Raw genomic sequence first — 21,488 nt, 5'->3', positions numbered from 1 at the left:
AGTAGCACTAGCTCACATTATTCTAGTACTTCCAAGATCACTGGAAGTACATTTTTCAGAGGCCCTGGTTTTACTGCATGCTTTTCATCTTACTTTGGTCTTTCAAAACCATGCTTCTACCTGATAAATTTGTCCTTTGACATTAATCAAGTGCAAAAATAAATTCATAGATCCTTAAGTCATCATGCTAGCATGTCTGTGATGGTTATGGCCAGAAATGTGCAAAACAACAGCAACAGCTAACCAGATTTAAGAGAAAAATAAAATTCTAAGAACCCTGATTCTGGAAGGAAAAACAGAAAGTAAGCATTGAAGTTTTCTCCACGAGTTGAAAAAGCTGTGGGAAGCTGAGTCCTGGCCCAAGGCTAGTCACTGTGCCTTAGCTTTATGACTTAGAACTGGTTGGTTGGACAAGACCTAGATCATTGAGTCCAAGCAATATTTAACTCTACCAAAGCTGGTGCCAAACCATGAACATCAGCACCACGTCTCTGCCTCTCTGAGACACCTCCAGGGATGAGAATTCAACTACCTCCCTGGGCAACCTGTTCCAGTGTTTGACAATCCTTTCAGTCAAGATGTTTCTTCTAACATCCAACTTAAACCTCCCTTGGCACAGCTTGAGGCCATTTCCTCTTGTCCTGTCCCACTTGTTATTCAGGAGAGGAGGCTGTGTGTGTGCTGTGGTCACTTCACATGCAGGCTCTTTGCTCCCCACCCACCCCATGACACAGCTGTTGCATCACAGTTGTCAAATAACAGCAAGATGTTCAGACAGACCTCAGAGAGGTTTGCTGCATGTAACGGTCTGGGTCCTGAGCAGTGAAAGTTGTCAGCATGCTACCAGCAAGCAGCCCTTCTTCTTGACGTATGAGCTTGGGGTTTGGGACAAAATAGGGGCTCTCATTCACATCAATGACCGTGATGGACACAGTTGCTGTTGACTGAGGAGGGTGCTGGATCCCCTTAGCCAAAGGCACTTGATTTTCTGCAGCTACAGTCAGTACAAACATCCTGTTGGTCTCGAAGTCAATAGGCTGGGGAAAGGAAGGAGCAGGAATAGTTAAAGTTTACTCTCAACAGCAACATACACTCAGGAGTATTTTTTACATTAGAGCACATTTTTAAACATTATTTGTACTGCTTTCCTCAGAAGTGAGCACAGAGTCTAAGAGAACAATAAATGTAACACCTCAACAGGAGACTGAGTTGGGCTTTTGCTTAGCAGCAGCAGCAGTTCTGAAGTCAGAACAGCTAGAAACCTTGTCATTCTTGGATATAACTTACTCTGCTACTGCCATTAGAGGTAACTGAGGAAACAAGCAGATCACTAGAAAATGATGTAGAAACTCCCAGCTTCATGCCATGCACTCATGTGAGCAGGTGTACCTCCTGAGGAGCTCTGCTGGGGAGAGAAACCTACCCCCCTCCTCTTAGGGGGATGAAGGTATTCTTCAAACAAGCTCATGACCATACCTAGCCCCACAGATCAGAGATTCCCATGCCCTTCATGTTTCACTAGAAAGACTCTTTTTAATGTCAGCTAATCCCATTTCTCATATACCTACAGCTCCCACCTTCAGAGTCAGACAGCCTTCAGTTTGTGAACTTCCTCACTCAGCCAGAAGCCCAATTTAAGGAGTAAAACCAGTTTGAGGCTAGTTCCTCTGCTGTGCTGCACAGGGATGAGGCATTCCCCAAGACTGGCTTGCTTTAGTACTATGCACTGATTACCTGCACTGATTCTAGACTTGAAGGAACCCTGTGCTCACAGGGACTCTTGGCACATGACAGGATGAAGTCAGTGACAAGAGACAATCCAATCTTCATTATGGGTTGACAGATCAACTCATTGCACTGCCAATAAAAACTGTAGGCAGGCTTCCAACTCTTCCCATGTCTGGGTGCTGAGAGGAGTGCTACAAAGCACAGACACTCACGTAATTCTTGCTGGAAGGCTGCAGCAGAACAATTGGTACCTCTGGGGAAGTGGAGTTATAAAACAGAGACAGTTCTTAAAAAGCCCCCAGTGTGAACTGCCACTATAAGCTGTACAAAAATGGTAACTTTTTGTCACCTAGATAATGAGGATTAAAAATGAAAAGTAAAAATGAGGAAAGGAATAAAGAAAAGAAAAAGAAAATCAGAAGGGAATATTTTAATTTCCAAAAGGGAATACTGGCATCTCACACCTGACTTTTTAAGTGGATCAGCCAAAACCAGAACAGGCCAACTCAAGAGACACTTATCAGAGGACCATGAGAAAAGGTTGCTAGTGCCTGGCAGGTTTAATTATAGAACCACAATGTTATTATCACTTGGAGTAAGTCACTCCTCAACACAGAGCTGTGTTGACTAGAGAGTGAGGATATACAAGTTATTCCATAAAAGGTATTTAAATGAGGCTTTAAAAATAGCCTCTCTTTAAAAGCCTCTTGTAGAAGTAGCCTCCCACCTATCACTTCCTCTTCTCTAATTGTGCCTTGACTGCCTGTATCTGCTCCTTAATGGGAACATGTTGACATAAAACCTGCAAACAACAAGTGTGACTACAAATGGAGGCCAGGAGGTAGGAAGCTGTTTTTTTACACTAGCTACAAGTACCAAGCAAATGGTTTTACACTGACTAATTCCTGCCTTTTGGCAAACAAAGCTTCAAGACCCTTGGTTTTCAACAACCTAGTCTGATTTTCAGAAGTGATCAGTTGGAGTACTACTGATGGTGTAAGCAAGGATCACAGGATGTTAGGGGTTGGAAGGGACCTCTGAAGGTCATTGAGTCCAACCTCCCTGCCAGTGCAGAAACATAGAATCTAGCAAAGGTTGCACAGGAACACATCCAGATGGGTCTTGAAAGTCTCCAGAGAAGGAGACTCCACAACGTCTCTGGGCAGCCTGTTCCAGTGCTCTGGGACCCTCCCAGTGATGAAGTTCCTCCACATGTTGAGCTGGAACCTCCTGGGCTGGAGTTTCTATCCCCTGCCCCTTGTCCTATTCCAGGGTGCAACTGAGCAGAGCCTGTCCCCTCCCTCTTGATCCCCAGCCCTCAGATATTTATAAACATTTATTAAATCCCCTCTCAGTTTTCTCCAACTAAACAGCCCCAGGGCTCTCAGCCTTTCCTCATCAGGCAGTACTCCAGTCCTTCAACCACCCTAGTCGCTCTCCATTGGACTTTCTCCAGCAGATCCCTGTCCCTCTTGAACTGGAGAGCCCAAAACTGGACGCAATATTCCAGGTGAGGTCTCACCAGGGCAGAGGAGAGGGTGAGGAGAACTTCCCTCTCCAAGAGGCAGACGGCCACTTCCACAAGACGGTGCCCATCCATTTCACTTTCCACACTCGTTTTGGCCTCAGGCATCCCACTTGAGCTCACACCGTGCTCCTCCCTCTCTGCTCACGGCTCCGAGGCAGAGCCATGTCTCACCTTCACCACAGTCACCAGCCCATCGTTGCTGTTGGGGTCGGTCAGGATGGCGAAGCGGCCGGTGGGGTCCCCTCCGGTCATGCGGTACAGGGCGTTCCAGGCCGGCGTGTGGGGCTGATCCTTATCCGTTACCGTCAGGTTCGCTACGATCACGTCCACCCTGTTCTCTGGCACTTCCCCATAGAACTGCAAAAAAAAAAAAAAATATATATATATAACCCAGGAAACATTTTGCCTTGCCTGTAGCAGCACGGAAGAGCCAGGCCAGGCTGAAGAGTTGGGGAGCAGATCTCTTCAGTGGAGCTCTGGCAGCTTAGCTGACCAAGTTTACCTGAGGCTACCCAGAACTGTGCTGGTTTGATTCCCTTGTCAGGCCAAAGCAGAACACCCTATCTAAGGAGATATATTTTTATACATATCTATCTATCTCTATTCTGCATGTATTTCCACTCTGCCTGCCAGTACACTCTTCAATAAGTAATAGATATTTACTGTCTGTGACTGTAATGAGCAAAGTGGGGAAGGGTTATAAATATGCACAGCCCTCAGTTAGTCCTACCCTGTACTTACAGTCATGGCAGTGAACTCTGGAGGATTGTCATTGACATCTGTCACAGTGATGACAGCAGTTGCTGTGTTTGAAAGACCATATGTTGGGTTTCCTTCCATGTCCGTAGCTTGAATTATTAACGTATATTGTTGTACTTTCTAAAACACAAAATGACATCAGCATAAGTTTTCAGACAAAGCTAACATGACCATGGGACAGCAGGTGTTCCCAAAATTGCATTCTCTAAGCAGTGAAGCCTATCACACTGTTTACTCCAGTTAGCATCACCTGAAATGACAGGAGCAAAGTTTGTGCCACAGGAAAAGAGCAGCAGGCTGCATCTTGCTACACTGAACAGTGGTGGTCTTCAAACACCAGTGAGATGAGGAGAGCCTGCCTGCTTCCTCACCTCAAAACATCAAACCCACTTTGCATCTGGGAGTTCTGGTGGACAGCAGGATGACCATGAGCCAGCAATGTGCCCTTGTGGCCAAGGCGGCCAGTGGCATCCTGGGGTGCAGCACGAAGAGTCTGGTCAGCAAGTCAAGGAAGGTTCTCCTCCCCCTCTACTGTGTCTTAGTGAGGCCTCATGTGGAGTACCTGGTCCAGTTCTGGGCTCCCCAGTTAAAGAGAGACAGGGAACTGCTTGAGAGGGTAGAGCAAAGGGCAACAAAGATGATGAGGGGACTGGAACATCTTTGATGAGGACTGAGAGAATTGGGGCTTTTAAGTCTGGAAAAGAGCAGACTGAGGGAGGATCTCATCAATGTTGATCAGTTCTTAAAGGCTGGCTGTTAGGAGGATGAGGGGGCCAAACTTGAATGTGTGAAGTTCCACCTAAACATGAGGAGGAATTTCTTTAATGTAAGGGTGGCAGAGCACTGGGCCAGGCTGCCCAGTGAGGCAGTGGAGTCTCCATCTCCTGAGCCATTCAAAACCTGCCTGGACATGTTTCTCTGTGACCTTCTTTAGGTGGATTGGACTCATCTCCAGGGGTTCCTTCCAACCCCTACCATTCTGTGACTCTGGGACTGCAGAGTTAATGCTGTTAGCACAGATTTAACAACACATTTCAAATGGGAAAAAGCCCAGAGTGCAGTTTATACTAAAATAGAGTAAGTCCTCAAAAGCATTTAAGAGAGCTGAGCCAAGGTAGGTTTGTTGGCCAAAGGGCCACAACTGCCAAGGTTTTGTCTCTGCCAAGCCCAAGGACAAAACTGCTGCTGCAAGTTCTTGTGATCACTATGGAAACCCAAGATGTCAGAGCTAACACAGACTGGTGATGGCACTGGGAGAAAAGGGGAGGGAACAACCACACAGGGCTACTTCCATAAATGTCAAACAGCCCAGCTGAAGATAGCTGGTGCCTTTCCACCCCCCCTCTCCCCACTCCCTAACAGCCCTCCCAACCAGGCACTCTCCCTCAGGGCTGGAGCAGGGCCAGGGCTCCCTCCAGCACACTCCTCAAACTGGTTAGCTGTTTAACACCAAGTCTACAGGGTTGTATTAAAAAAAAAAAAACCACAACCCAGAATCAACTATTAAATTAGAAGGATGATTTCTGTGTGGAGTTGCTGAGAAGTTGATTTGAACTCATTGATGGTTTCTACCATGAAATGCAAATATTGCACGTGTGTTTGCATTTACCAGCTCAGCCTCCCAGGAGAGAGAGGTGTTATCATCCAGCTCTCCCCAAAAGAACATGCACAAACATAAGTTGCTGTTACTTTAAAGTATCACTTTCATGGATGGGTTACTGACACTGGCAAAAACCTTCTGGCAAAATAAAAGTATTTAAAGAAAAGTGGTTTGTTTTTCTTTCCCCCCCCTGCTTGGCATCTTATTTTTCTCCCACTGCTAAGCGACTGCAGGATGACAGATTGCTTCTCATGGAAACAATTTACAAAAAAGAAACTATGGATACTGGTACCAAAATAAAAAAAAAAAAATCAGCAAGGACAATTTCACTTATCATGGCTAACTGTCTTTCAAATCCTGGCCAGACACTACGATACACATTAGACATTTTACAGTTATGAAGACTTCCGAGCAGCAACTATGAACCACTGACCTAAGAAGTTTTTTAAATTGGGTTTTGTTTTTTTTTTTTTTTTGGATGGTGGGTTGGGTTGGGTTTTTTGTGTGTTTGTTTTAATGAATCAGTTGAAGCTCCAAGACTAGAATTCCTGAAAACCAGGCTGGGTGGAACGTTGAGCAGCTTGGTCTAGAAGGAGGTGTCCCTGTCCATGGCAGGGGGGTTGGAACCAAATGATTCCTTCCAACCCAAACTAGTCTCTGATTCTTTATCTCCCACTGAAGATAATCTGTGATCTTGTCACCCTTCACAGAGGCACCCTTACAACACCCTTCCAAGATGTGTATCACTGTATGTACATCCCACAGTCCTTTAAAAACATTAAGACTAACCCTATTTATATAGAAATGCAATATATAGGTTTTAATAATGCATAAATATCTATATGAAATCTGGCTGATAAAGTGACCTTCAAACTAAATTAAACATCCTAAAGGTTTCCTTCACACCACCACCAAGAGCAGCAGTCACAAGGGAGTCAAAGAAATACTTTTACCACTTTCATCCAGAGGGGGAAAAAAAAATAAATAAATTACATTTTACTTATTGTGAAGCAATAAAACCCAGAGCTGTGTTGAGGCAAATCTTGCAGCCAGATGATTCTATGTTATTGAAACACCAGGTGCTTCTGATTCACCTGGGTCTTAACACATTGATCCCAAGAAGCAAATTTCATTAAGGAAACTCCATTATTACTACACACAGCCTCCACTTCTGTACAGTCTTCTTATTTGATTCTAGCTGAAGAAGTGCCCCCCGCAAAGTGCCCCAGAAGACAGCATAGATGTGTTTGTGTTTGTTTTTCCCCCTCCCCAGCACTCCCATACAGAAGATCAACTGCTGGGAATGAAATTTCAGAAATGAGCAAGCACAGAACTTTCCACACATGAGGAAATGATGGGGGATGGCTCTCCTGTTTTTACTGAGGGTTGAGAAGCAGCCAGGAATAAGCTGTGGCGTTTGTGTCAGCAGCCTGCACGGACACTTTGCAGCAACACATCCAAAAAACGAACTGGCAGCTTCAAGAAAGAACACAGACCTCATCAGGTCACATCTTTCCACTTCAACACAGGCCAAACAGAAGAGCACTTCACTGAATTAACCTTAGGTGAGGCAGGAATGTCAGTGTGGAAATTCAGAGTGCCATGGGCCTGACATTTTGGCACCTCCAGCAGGAAGGCAGACGTTTCAGTGCTGAAGTGCGTTCCACAGCAAGAGTGGAAGAAAGAACAGCTGGACCTCATGAAAGGGCATCTTTTGGGATAGCAAGTGAAAGATTTCCTCTGCCTTTAGCTGAGTCTCCTTACCTAAGCAACTCTCCTCCTCTGCGTGGCTTGCACTGATGATAATTGCACAGTGCATGTTAACCTAAACCACCAGCAGCTAGCTGATGAATGCCAGCAGAGGAACCACTCTTTGTTGTTTGAACCCCTACTACACTGATGCTCCCACAAAAAGTGTGTCACAAAATTTAAGATTTTAAAATTGTGTCCAGGATTTTATGAGTCTAATTAGAACTCTACAAAAAGAGAGAAGAAAAAGGCAGAATGGCAGAAGCAGGTAGGTTAGTGGACAATAAGGAACCTTGTGCTACAAGGCACTCTCCAGCCCACCCTCAGAAGATCTGTTGGATTCAGGTCTGGCTTTCTAGACTCCTGGTCATTTTCAATTTAATTGACTTCCACAAAAATGACTCAGGAAATGAAGGAAGCAAAGCAATGGCTTGGGAAGGAAACCATTTTATCTCCTATTAGTCTGATTTAATATCTGAATGATTTAACATTAGTCATTAATATTCAACATGTGCAGCAAGGAATGTTTATAAATACTCATTTGGGGGATCAGTAGGAGAGATCCATCAGGAAAACTGATGGCAAGTGACAAGGCTTCTCCAGCTGTTAAAGTGAGGGTGTAAGCTCCACAGACAGCTGGTTTCCTCTGAGTTAAATCACTCCAGTACAGCTAGTCACTGAAGTAATAAAACTCAAGAGTTATCGCTAGATCCTTCCCAAAGTTCACCTGTCAAAGCTGACCAGGGGATTTTAAAAACAAGGGCAAAGCTGCCCATCATTCCTTTAATTTCACAGGGCAACACTGTAAAGTTCAGGGTTTTACTTTCCACAAATCCATCCTCTTCAAAACCAACTTAAATACAAAGGATGTGAACGAAACTTTAAAAATTAATTGCAGAACCTAAGTCTGTTTAGCTTTTCTAATCTTCTGATTGCTCCTTTCAAACTGAGACGCATCAGAATATTAACAGCCAACCCAGAGCATCAAAAAGTTGTTTTTGTTCTCCATTTTAAGTGTAAGCAAACAGCTAAAAGCTGAACAGCAAATCCATCTTAAAGAAGCCTTCAGATTTAATGAGCTAAAATGAGGTTAGTAAAACAGAAGCTGAAACAAGATGTGTTGAAAAAAGGTTTGTTTGGATTGTATGGTTTGTTTATAAAATAATGCTTCTCTCTTATGAAGTTTTCAAGTGGTTCAAAGGCACAGTTAGTCCCATGTGACAGATCTGGAGTTTGGAGGGAAATCTTTTTATTCCCACCTCACAGATGAGTGAACCAGAGCAGAGGATCTGGCATCCTCCCCTCTCTCGTGGCAGTCACAGTGAAGAACTGTCTAGACAGAACAGGACTTGCCCAGCATGTAGCATTCTTGACAGTCAGATATTTTTATTTAGTTATCTGAATGTGTGTCCAAGCCTTCAGACAAATCTCTTACCTGTGCAGTCGTCAATATTGACTGGTGTATTTCTTAGGAAAGTGCTTGTCAAATTGAAAAATCAGTAATATTTTTAACCTGTTTCTTTTTAACAAGCAAAATTTGGATTGGGGAATTAGTGCACATTTAGCAACACAGAATCCAGAAGATTTCAAGTATCTGCCACCTCTCTGTGAAGAGCAAGGGAAAGGACAGAGATGACAGGAGCTCTCCTGGAGCTTCCAAAATAGAGCAAACACATAACCAATTCCATTTTCCATCCATCTACTCTTTGCCTCTGGAAGCTCAGCACTAGGAAAGAGCTGAAGCTGAGGAGCATCTTCCACCTCAGTACCCAGGCTGAGCACCTAAGGTCCTTATCTGCATCACTCTGCTCCAGTGTGTACCTGTTCCTCAACAGCAAAGAGGCCTTTGAGACAGGATCCTTTCCATGACCCCAGAGAACCAAGAGTGATTACACATGCAGAACATGTAGGTCCAGTTTTCATTCCCAAACTAATTTCCTTTTTTTCAGAGAGAAGGGTTCAGAGTGGGTAGGGAGAAAAGCATTTTTAAGTCACTAGCAAAAACTGTGCATTTTCCCCAGAGTGAGCACAACCCAGCCCATGGGATCAAGACCTGCCATACCTCTCTGTCAAGCCCAGCTGCTACGGTGATAATGTCCCCAGTCTCGTTGTTGATTGTGAACATGTTTGGAGAGGGGCTGCTCGGGGCCTGGGACAAAATCCTGTATCTCAGCATCCCATTCTGTGCATTGGGGTCATCAGCATCAATGGCAGTAACAGTCATCACATAGGTTCCTAGCAGCAGGAGAAATCATGGATGTTATCTAAACAGTTTGCTCAGATGACAGAAGATCACTTACCAGCAACGGTCGCAGCAATGTATTTCTCTTGGTAAACTCTGCACATTCCTTCCCTTACTGAAAACAAACTGGTTAAACACAAGACCCACCAAAAGAGTAATTAAAACACATAGGAGGAGATAAAAATACTTTGTGTTTATAAAAATCTCAGATTTGCTTATAACTGAAGAAGCTGCATAAACAATGAAACCCCACAGTGCTGCCATCAATAACATTTCTGTGGCAACAGAGCTCCTCACGTTTGGATCAAGACATCATTAATCAGGCCAAGGGAAACAGAGTTAAGTTTCAGAATTGGTGCACATACTGATAGAGAGTGAAAATCAATGTAAAGAATACTCTTCCAAAGGTCTTCAAGATGCATGTCCTTTCCATCTCAAAGGCTAAGACAGTGCTGCAGAATGAGGAAATACATTTCTTGTGCTAACCTTTCTGAAAAATTCATTATGCATTACTGACGATTTAAGGAAGTGGTTTCAGCCACACTGCAAACTTCAGTCTGAGCAGATCAGAATTTTAATGCCATGTGAACAACATTTAGAGTTTTCTTGAGAACTCAAAAAGGAACTGTTTGATTTCAAATCCCAGTAAGTTCCAAAGCCTCTCAGATTCAGAATTAGAAGACTAACCACATCCAGGGCTACATCCAAAGAACTGTGACCAGTAGGATGAGGGAGGTGACTCTGCTCCTCCACTCTGCTCTCATGAGACCCCACCTGGAACACTGCATCCATTTCTGGGGCCCCCAACATAAGAAGGACATGGAACTGCTGGAGCAGATCCAGAAGAGACCACAAAGATGATCAGTGGCCTGTGGGAACAGGCGAGTGCTGTTCACTCTGGAGAAAGGAAAGCACTCCAGGAAGACCTCATAATAGCCTTCCAGTACCTAAAGGGGACCTACAAAAAAGCTAGAAAGGGACTTTTTATAAGGGTGATAGGAAGAGAGGGAATGGATTGAAGCTTGAGAAGGGTAGATTTAGATTGGAGGTCAGGGAGAAATTCTTGACAGTGAAGGTGGTGAGACAGTGGAACAGGTTGCCCAGGAAGGTTGTGGATGCCCCATCCTTGGAGGTGTTCAAGGCCAGGCTTGATGAGGCCTTGAGCAACCTGGGCTAGTGGAAGGTGTCCCTTAAAGGATAGCAGGAACCTTATGTCTTATTCTTAAAGACCTCTCTGTCTTAGTGTAGGCACATAATACTTGCATCTTTTGGAAATTAACCCTAGCAAGTTAAAAGCTGAATTAAGATGAAATGATAACATCATGTGAGATTGTGCTCCTCATACCAAGACAACTTTGAAAATGCCACAAGGTAGTGGTGGGATCGCAAGCTCTAGGCAAGCAAGATCCTCTAGGCTTGATGATCACAACAGTTCTAAGGTCTGAATGAACCCTTTCCAACATCTTCAAAATGGATCTTTTCCCCCACACATACTTTGAAAGCCCTTGTTATGTATTACCTGGCTTTGATCCTTCTGGGACTGTCCCATTCCAAACCTGGTGTAGGAATTCAGGTCTGTTGTCATTCATATCAATGACATTAATAACAATGTCAATAGGGTTCTCCACCTGGTTTCCATTCACATCCACTGCATGTGCTCTCAGCTGCAAAAACCAAAGTGTTAGAATTTGCCCAACATCCAGCCACAAACACACAGTATTGGTGACAGGAAGTTTCAGGTCAGGCATTTTCAGCTCACTGTATTTTGCTATCTGCCACTTCTCCCTCCTATTAACCCTTGAAGACTGCTGCTCAGTCTTCCAAACGATTCCAAGTTGCAGACTTACTTCTTTGATTTGTTGAGAATGATTTTGCATGATGTCACTTTGATTAATACCAATGCCTACTGTCATATATAAATCTGGTTTTAATAATGGCCGTTAGAAAACAGACTCTAGAAATATGCAGATTTATATCAAACAGACAGCAACTTATTAACTACCCACAGGGAATGAACACTGACATCACTTTCAGAAATTCTTTCCTGAGATTATGGATAATTAATAGACATAGATGCACAGGAAAAGTATATGGAACAGATCTGTGTTGCCTGGAACACAGAAGTAAGGTATGTGATAAATCACTGTCAGTAAGCACACTGAAATTCCAGGCTAAAATTAACCTGAAGTGTATGGACTGAGTTTCAACTATACTGAAACACTTAAAATGTATTGACCTGGTTGCCAAAGAGGACTAAGAAACTACCTTTGACAGTAAGATTTACCTAAATCATCTTAAATTGGAAAGCCAAAAATTGGGAACACTACTTTCTAAAAACATAAAGCTTTATATCCAGGCCAGAGCCTGGCACCTTCCAGACAAAAGAACAACTTCCTCCTACAGCAGTCCTGATGAAGCCTGTTTTAAATATGTATTAAAAATAAATATAGTTGTGGTATGTATGTGTGTATATTTATATGTATGTACACACACACACACATATCTTCTGGCTCCAAACCTAGCAGGCAGGAGCAAGAGGGCATTAACTCACCACTTGGGAAATGACTCACAGAAATGTAAACTCCCCAGTCAGTAAATCCTGCATGCCAATGTCAAACTCTCAGTAAAAATCTTATGGATGTGGGAGATGTTCTCCTGTCACAGCCATTCCCCCACACACCTTCCCCCAGATGCCTCCTGCTGCCTCTCCTCTTTGGGAGCAGCACTTGAAGGGCTTCCCAGAGCAAGAGGCAAGGAGTGCTTTAATCCATGACATGCTTTGGAAACTCTCTAGGAGCTGAGTGACTTCAGTAATGTTTTCAGTGTGGTCTCTCAAATGCAGAGAGAACTTTAGGTCATAGCCTGGTGTCTCCACTTCCTTCAAAACTTTTTGCATTTATGTGATAAAATGAGGTTGAAAAGAGAGCACTGCTGTCAAGATAGCATTCAGAGTGAAGGAAGAGCTAAAACAGCAGGATCTTTGAAGTTCTAACATAAGCTAAAGTGACTTAAACCTGAATGCTATCTCTCACAGTACTCCTTAGATGATGTTTCATATTGCTGGGAAAAATGCTTTTGGCCACTTGTGTGTCTCTATCCACATCTTTCAGAATGCACTGTCCTAATGACTGTGCTCCTGGAAGTATGGAATTGGCTGTAGAGAACAAGATAAACCTTAACACTGAACAAATCTAGAGAACCAGAGAAATGCCTCCATAAAGAGGCCCTGGAAGTGAGGAAGAGGTGAAACAGGTGAAGCAGGCACTGCAGAGTGTGGCTGAAGGGAACCAGAAAGGCTTTGAAACTCCAGTGTCATAACAAAGCTCTGGCTGTCTTTGTGTGCATGATGCATTTTGAGTATTAAATTATGATGTGTGTTCAAAGACTGGTTGGATGGGGCCTTTAGAAACCTGGTCTAGTAAGAGGTGTCCTTGTTTGTGGCAGGGGGATGGAATTAGATGATCTTTAGGGTCCCTTCCAACCCAAACCATTCTGTGACTCTCTGTAATTCGTGGTCTACTTTGTCAATTCATTTAGAGCAAAGAACATCATTTTCATAAGCTGACAGACCTAATCTACAATTCCATTAAAATGCTTACATTTGGCCCTGAAAATGAAAATGGGTAGGTTATTCTTCCCATCCATTTCTCAGATCACAGCTGCTGCAATTCTAATAGCAGTCACATCCTAATTGAAGTTGTTGAATTAAAAGTAAACTTTTGGAAACTATACATTCCAGTGGAGACTGTGATCGATGGCCTGCATTCGAAGGAAGCTACAGGATCCATCTCTCAATCTTTTAACAGTTACTTTATCTAAATACATTTAATCACTGTTTACGTGTGTTAATGTATTTAAGCTGCTTAAACATAGTAAGAGTTAGTCTGAGTCAGTACAACAAACACAAATCTGCCTCCAAACTCTTCAAATCATATCTCACGGAAAACGAAACGCCGGCTGCTCAAGTCATGCTCAAAGCAGATGTTAAATCTTCAATTTGATAATCTGATTGATGGCAAATTAAAACTCTTACATGGAAAGAAGCAATCTGCTCCCGGTCTAAAGGCTTTGTCACAGACAGCTGTCCTGAGATGGGGTTGATGATGAAGATGCCTGTTGGAGGTTGGTCAGCTCCTGGGCCTGTCACGCTGTACCGCAGCGAGAGGCTTTTGTCGCGATCGGACCTAATCTGTGAGTCAAGGAAGAGAATGTTTGGATGAGCTTCAGATAGGCAGTGGATGGGACTGCTGCTGAAGCAAGCAGCAGCTCTTTCTTCTGGCTTTTCCATCTTTAAGCTACACTTGCAAAAATAAGTATTCTGGAAAGGGTGCAAACTTAGTATAAAGTTTGGGGGTTTCAACTGCACTGTCAGAGAGCCGCTCAATGAATTTGCAGGAACGTAAAACTTAAACCAATACCCACCAGGATTCTTACCTTGACCAGAATTGCTTAGATTCTGGAGAAGATATATACTGTCATAACACTACCTAAGAAACAGAAAGTCTGATTTGTTGCTTTTTAATCCCCTCCTACACCTTCCCAGAATAAAGCTATATACAGACCGTCTTCAGCTGCTGGCTTTTAGAAACTCGTTGATTTTGTTTAAAGACTGAACTCTGGTCTCATCTTCCTCACACAGTGCATGTGTGAGGAGCAGGTGAATCACCAGTATGCACGGCACCAAAACATAGCAAAACTCCATTCTATCTACTGGGGCTAATGCTCTACCAAGTACCAACTAATCTTTATAGAAGTTCATCATGTCCAGCCAAGTACCACGGTTGGAAACCCTCTTCTATGTTGGGCTCCTAGCAATAGCTATGTCTGTGGTGCAGAGTTGGGTGGTGCAGATGATGTCTTCATCCCCTCTCATTCTATTTCCTCCTGCCTTCTAGTGCACTCCTCTTCCCGTTCATTTGCACAGTTCCCCAGCTGGAAAACTGCTGTGCAGATGACTGGAGAAGCCCTGAACTGGTAGAAATCCTCTTTAACCACTTAAGAAAGTCATCACAGCACTTAACAACCAAGCCATGGTCACCTTCCACCAGCATAGTAGCACAGGGCTAACTTTCAAGAAGTCCCAGTCAAGGCAGCCAGCCCACTACACACGAAGGTAGCAGCAGAAACCAGTCCCAAAGACTCTGATAAATGTTTGCACTATGAACAAGACATCACTCACACAAAATCTTCTCAAGAGCTCTCCAAGGGACACCAAAACCACATTTCTGTTAACTTCCTTACCCTCACTAATTCCTGAGGAAATGGTCCTCTGGAATTTTCAGGTAGGTTGATTGGAGGAATAACCCAGTCTCTCTTCTGCCTCTTCAGAGGGCTGCTGTGCTTGTGTTGTTGCCATGGAAATACAATGTCTTCAATTTTCTTTTGGTCCTTTCCCAGGTACAAGATAAAATGAAGCACATGTTAGAAGGAGAGTCATTGGTAGATGCTATAAAGTAAACTCAGATACAAGAACAAAATGGACTGAGAGACTCCCTCCTCTGTGCTCATAGAGCTGGTTTGTTTGCACTCACAACACAGTAGGAAAACAACCAGGAGTATTTGCAACCACATAGCAAAATGTGAAGCACTCCTTTTCTCTTTTCCTTATTCAAGTTGGAGGAGAAATTAAATTATCAACTACTTGTAACACGGCACCACTGTGCAAACTGTTCTACGCTTTCTGAAAAGTAGTTAATATCTTGCAGAATTTAACAGTATGCCTTTATGTATTTCTCATTAACCAGAACCTGAGTTCAGGTAATGTGCTACTGTATGTTAAATTTAGATCTGGGTGTGTTAAAACATAATTTGAGTTTCAAGGGAAGTTTAATACATACTGGTAGGGAATGTCTCAAATATTTATGACCCTATTAAATCCCATAGAATTAATGCTGTAATTATTTTAAACCTATGTCAGCCATGATGGATGCAGTAGATGACCCACTTTACACACTGGGTATTAATCTTTGCTTGGTGTCAACATTTCCTTCTCTATCTGCACTCATTTCAGCCTTTGGATCAGCACACACGCAGCCATGCCAGCCTGCACAGGGTGGCAAAAAACTTTTCCCAACTCTTTTTAAGAGCAAAAAACCCCCAAATCAGATATGGCACAGTACAAACAATTGCCCAATTTAAGGCCACATTCCAATACTCCACGTTCTCCTGACAGCAAGGATGCCTGAACTGTATTCATAGATTCATAGAATGGTTGGAAAGAACCTTAAAGATCATTTAGGTCCATGGGCAGGGACACCTTCCACTAGACCAGGTGGCTCAAGGCCTCATACAGCCTGGCCTTGAGCACCTCCAGGGAGGGGACATCCAAAACCTCCCTGGGCAACCTGTTCCAGTGTCTCATCACTCTCACCATCAAGAATTTCTTCCTAGTATCCAGTCTAAGACTACTCTCCGCATGCTTGAAGCTGTTCCCTCCCATGTTATCACTCCAAGCCCTTGTAAAAAGTCCCTTCCTGGGATCTTTGGAATGAACAGGGCATGCTCTGATAAACTCAAGTATCTACTCTTTTAATAGATTTTTCAGACCAAACTAGGTTGCCTTTGTGAAAAAACTGACTCAGAAGATCAAGATCAAGTCATGACCAAGATCAACTAAGCAAACCAAAAAAGGAGGACTACACAGCTCTAGTTTCCAGGGTGTTCTTGGGAAGAATGTCTTGCACCACCACACTGTTTTGACATTATAATTGGATCTTTTAATGCAGACCTATACTAATCTCTGAATAAATCTTGTTGTTCACTTGTAAACTAAGCACTTTGTACGAGAAGGCAAGAAACAGCAGGCAGCAAGTGACAGAACAGAGAAAGGCAGCAGACCCAACCCTGCTTTCCTGAAGTAAATGCACTGCTATTTGTCTCTTGCTCAGTTTGATTTTTTTTGTTACACTACATGGTTTATGCTGTGGCAGCTTCCAGCAGAGGGAGACCATCTTCCTTCCCAAGTACTGCTGGAATCATGAATAATTTACAATCTCCAATTTGATTACGAAGGAACAAGACAAAGCCAATATTCCTTGCCAGAAACGCTTTCCTGCTACTGCTGTAAATCTACAGCTCCCATCTAATAAACATGACTGATGCACCCTAGCACAAATTTGTTTATTTTGTGGTTATATTTAACCGCTTGAATAAATACTGTCATACTTTCAAGCGATTCCAAACAAAGAAATGACCGTGTCCGACTTCAGTTCAGGTATAAATCTCAAGCTATGCAAACAACAACAACAACAACAGCAAAAAGCTCCAACATAAATGAATCCTACCTACTTAAAGAGGCATGTCTTTCCCTGCCTTAGCAAAGCTACAGAATAACAGGCTGCAGGAAAGTTCTTCCTGAAGCTGCAGCTTTGCATGTGCTACGTGTCCATTAGGAGACTTTGTTGTGGCCTTCCAGTATCTGAAGGGGGCCTACAAGACAGCTTTTTAGTAATCCCCCAGATAATGATAGGACTGGGGGGAATGGAGCAAAACTAGAAATGGATAGATTCAGATGGGATGTTAGGAAGAAATTCTTCCTCATGAGGGTGGTGAGAGACTGGAAATGGTTGCTCAGGGAGGTGGTGGAAGCCTCATCCCTGGAGGTTTTTGCGGCCAGGCTGGATGTGGCTGTGAGCAACCTGAACTAGGGTGAGGTGTCCCTGCCCACGGCAGGGGGGTTGGAACTGGATGAGCCTTGAGGTCCCTTCCAACACTAACAATTCTATGATTCTATGACAGACAGAACGAAATCCCTGGGTTTAGGCCTGTTTGCCAAGATACATTTGTGCAGGCTGCATTTAGTTGTTTCACCTGTTCTGAAGCCCCTGTGAAGCCTGGCTCAGGGGTTAGCTTCACTCTCATTTGCCATTCTTCCTGGGTTTCCTTGTCTTGAGCAGACACGACGAACTCCGTGGGCTCTGCTGAAAGCTGGAAGCTTCTCTCTGCGTAGACCACACCATCTTCACCTACTCTGAAGTCTTCTGGCTCACTGCTTCCAAAGTGTATTTTTTTGTTTCCGTCACAGCTTCGAAACCTCACTGCAAAACAGACAGAAAAGAAAGAACAAATAATGGAAAAGCAGCCCACTTGAACTCAGTGTGACATAAAAATGCATTAAGAACATATATTCAAAGCAGGAAGACTTAACTTGCTGCTGCTTTTATCACATGCACTTCACAGTTCAAGACTTGTACTTCATGGGTCAGTCCACATCAAGGCAAGATCCTTCTCTGTGCTGCTAGGCAGTTTTCAATCCTAGATAGTCTCCCTCCCAAGCACCAGCCCCCCCAGCAAGAAAACCATTTCTCTCCATGTCCTATGTTACATTTCAGTCCATTTCCAGTGGAACGGCCACAAGGATTTGCACCTGACCTCCAGTCAGGTCATAGAATCCTTTTGGTTGCAAAAGACCATCAAGCTCATTCATTAACATCAATTCATTAGAAACAACAAATTTAATCACCCTGCAACCAGTGCCCTCTCTGCCAATGGGGATAAGGCAGAAACCCAGAAATCTGCTGAGATTAACTTCTGTGTCCAGCACAGCCTGCGACTCAGATTTATCATCTCAGGTAGGTCACTTATGAGCCAAGGCCCTCACCTCTTCCACCAGGAGAGAGCTGACACCTCAGCTACCAATAGCTGGTCAGCTGTAACCAGCACATCAAGGCAGGTTCTCCTCTCCCTCTACTCTCCCCACACACCTGGAGTAGTGTCCAGTTCTGGGCTTCCCTCTCTCTTGCCAAGAGAGGCAGAGAACTGCTGGAAAGAGTCCAACTGAAGATTACAAAGGTAATTAGAGGTCTGGAGCATCTCTTACAAGGAGGGCCTGAGAGACCTGGGGCTGTTTAATCTGGAGAAAACTAAGAGTATCTTATCAATGCTTACACCTATCTAAAGGGTGGGATTCAAGAGGATGGGGCTGGACTCTTTTGGTGGTGACCAATAATAGTATAAAGTGCAACAGGCACAAACTGGAACACAGCAAAGTACACCTAAACACAAGGATAAAATTCTTTCCTGTGAGGGTGCTGGAGCCCTGGAGCAGGCTGCCCAGCGAAGTTGTGAAGTCTCCTTCTCTGGAGACTTTCAAGACCCATCCAGACGTTGTGATCCTGAGCAACCTGCTCTAGATGAGCCTGCTTTAGCAGGAGGATTGGACTAGATCTTCAGAGGTCACAGAATCACAGAATGTTATGGGTTGGAATGCATGCCTAGAGATCACTTAGCCCAACTTCCCTGCCAAAGCAGGATCACCTAGGGCAAGCCACATGAGAACACTGGTACCTTCCAACCCTTACCATTTTGTGAGCTCTTGGACTGAGTTTCCTCATCTACAAGACGAAGGCAGCAAAAAACACCTCACAGAGAAAAATCTAAGTCTTCTGGGTTTTGGGGTTGGGTTTTTTTTGTTTGTTTGTTTGTTTTTTAAAGCTATCTCACATACCACACATGTCCATTCATCCACTTAGGAGTTTCCCATTTCTATTTTAATTCCCACCCATACCCCTTCTCTTTGTCCTGTGTGAAAGGGGCACACTGAAAACAAGAAGTCTGTAACACAATGAGAAGTGCCCAAAACAGAACTGGCAACAGGTTGCTGCCTTCTTTACCCAATTGCTTTCAATACCACTTCTGGATTACTGCAAACAGTAGTAGGTTAAAAATGAAAGTGTGCTTTTATAACCAATGATTGTTCTTTAATGCTTCCAAAGTATGACAAAGTATTTTGATTGCATGGGCAATAGAAGGGAAAACATCATTATGAAGGTGGTGCTAAAATGCACTTTCTGAGGATGAAATGAAGGCTTTATGCCTCATTTCAGTTATTGGACTTTTTATATTGTGCTAAACCATGCACAAACTGTTTAGCTTCAAAACTTAAAGGTCCCTCTCTAGAAAAAGAATCACTACGACATGTCATGCATCATCTGTTTTCTTTTGTAATGCACTTTTTCAGGAAGGTACTGAGAGGAATTGTACCTTTTTGTATTTGAACTTCAAGGACTGAGATGATGTTCAGATGACATATAAAATTTGTTTCTTTACTGCACCCTTTCAATTATCCAGAATGCCCCATTTGCCCTCTCCTGACAGGAAAGGCTGTACTTTCAAAGGGTCCATCACATACAAAAATGAGGCAAAGCACAGCATTCCTTCAAATAAATGATAAAATGTCAATCTCCTTAATAGTGATCTTGCTGGGCTGGGTAGGGATACTGCTCTTTCCAGACAGTTCCCAGAGTTTGAAGGTCTCCCTCAGTGAAACATCAGCCTCACCTCAGGAAGGAGAGCATGCCATGTCCACAAAGCATCTGCCTGGGTAAGAAGTCTCACCACTGAGCTCCTCCTGTGGTCCCTTCCTTGTAGATGCTGCTTCAGGCAGTCCATAGCAGTGAGAGTGGTGATAAATCCTCACTCAGCCTCTCACACCAGTGTTCATGTATGTCACTCTCTGAGCAATCCCTATAGCTCCACAACTCCCTTCTACCTGTGCCATAAAGTACAACTGACTTTCTTTCCTACAGATGTGCAGGTCTGCAAGATTTGGAAGTGATAAAAATCTCAGGTTTGCTGTTCCTGTGGGAGGAGAAAATGGACAGGCAGAAGGTCCAGCTCCCAGATGCTGACCATCCCATTGATCTCCCACTCTTTTCAGAACTGAGCCTCCCAGTTCCAGACAGTTCCCTGCAAGTGGTAAGTTGAAATGCAACAGACAGCTGAGAAAATACACAATTCTAAACCAAGGATATCAAAATACCACTTTAAAACTGCTCTACCACCACCCAGAAGTCATTACCACAGTCCTAATTCTGTAATCCTGGTTAGCTAACCTTCAGAGATGGATATTCTAGATTGTTTAGCAGAAAAACAAAGAGGTACCCATGAAGAGTTTACTTCAAAGTCACTACATCTAATGATTTAGGAACTTAATGACTGGACTACCAAACAATGCTGTTCATACTTGGAGTTCAGAGGCACAGACCACCCATACCCAAGGCATGGAGAAAGCTGGACCTCCTCCAAGCATCATCTCTGTTCACAAACAAAACGCTCAGTGGCAGACAGTTCACATTAAGGGGGAGAAAAAAATAAGAGCCAGCAATTTATGACATAGCTCTGTGCCTCTGCTGACCTCTCACTGCATGCTACAGCTGCTCACAATATTCATAGAATCACAGAACGGTTTGGGTTGGAATGGACCTTAAAGATCATCCAGTTCCAACCCCCTGCTATGAGTAGGGACACCTTCCACCTGCCCAGGTTGCTCAAGGCCTTCCAATGACTTGTAAAGTTTTATGCCCAGCTTGGCTCAGCGTCTATCCCAAAGTGGCTTGACCATAAGGACAAAGAGTGAGCCAGATCCACCTCTGGCTCTTCTCAGATTTACTTCTGAAAAGCAGGGAGTGGGAAGGAGAATGAGTATTAATCCAAACATTGATCATTACTGCTTTTCCAAATGGTAACATTTAAAATGAGTTTTACAGTCGTTATGGTCCAAAAGAGTAAGATATCACAGCAACATTTTATGACACAGTACCACAATATATTCCTTCTTTAATATATATTCAAATTCATAAAGAAGGTAATTTCTTTACCCCCATCTTCTTACACACAGGTTCCAGTAGCAAAAAAAGAGGGGGAGAAAAAACAAGAAAGAAAAAGCCACTTCATTGATATTCCTGCTCCAGGCGACTCTAAAACTCAATGAAAATCCCTTTCCTTTGACAGTATCCTGGTAAAAATGTATAAAATAGCCAATGCTTTGTGAGAATTATTCTCCCTTTGCAAGGAGCACACATTAACAAATTATACTCAAGTCTTACCATCTATAATTAAATTCCTCTGACAGAGCACAGGTTGTGCAGAAGCTGCTCTCTCCC

The 21,488-nt window shown here is 43.4% G+C and overlaps 1 protein-coding gene across 1 annotated transcript in view; it reads right to left on the bottom strand.

Moving 5' to 3' along the window:
- CDH2 (cadherin 2) overlaps positions 1–21,488 on the bottom strand; it is a 133,596-nt gene that overhangs the window by 29,551 nt on the left and 82,557 nt on the right. The window contains exons 3-10 of the mRNA XM_054394588.1: positions 17,416–17,642; positions 14,848–14,994; positions 13,640–13,795; positions 11,126–11,270; positions 9,427–9,599; positions 3,998–4,135; positions 3,428–3,613; positions 781–1,037 (exon numbers count right to left, since the gene is read on the bottom strand). Of these exons, the coding sequence (XP_054250563.1) occupies positions 781–1,037; positions 3,428–3,613; positions 3,998–4,135; positions 9,427–9,599; positions 11,126–11,270; positions 13,640–13,795; positions 14,848–14,994; positions 17,416–17,642 (1,429 nt within the window). The remainder of the gene's footprint in view (positions 1–780; positions 1,038–3,427; positions 3,614–3,997; positions 4,136–9,426; positions 9,600–11,125; positions 11,271–13,639; positions 13,796–14,847; positions 14,995–17,415; positions 17,643–21,488) is intronic.

This window comes from Indicator indicator, chromosome 31 (assembly GCF_027791375.1).
Source record: "Indicator indicator isolate 239-I01 chromosome 31, UM_Iind_1.1, whole genome shotgun sequence".
NCBI classification, from domain to species: Eukaryota; Metazoa; Chordata; class Aves; order Piciformes; family Indicatoridae; genus Indicator; species Indicator indicator.
This window is presented reverse-complemented; position numbering and strand designations above follow the sequence as displayed.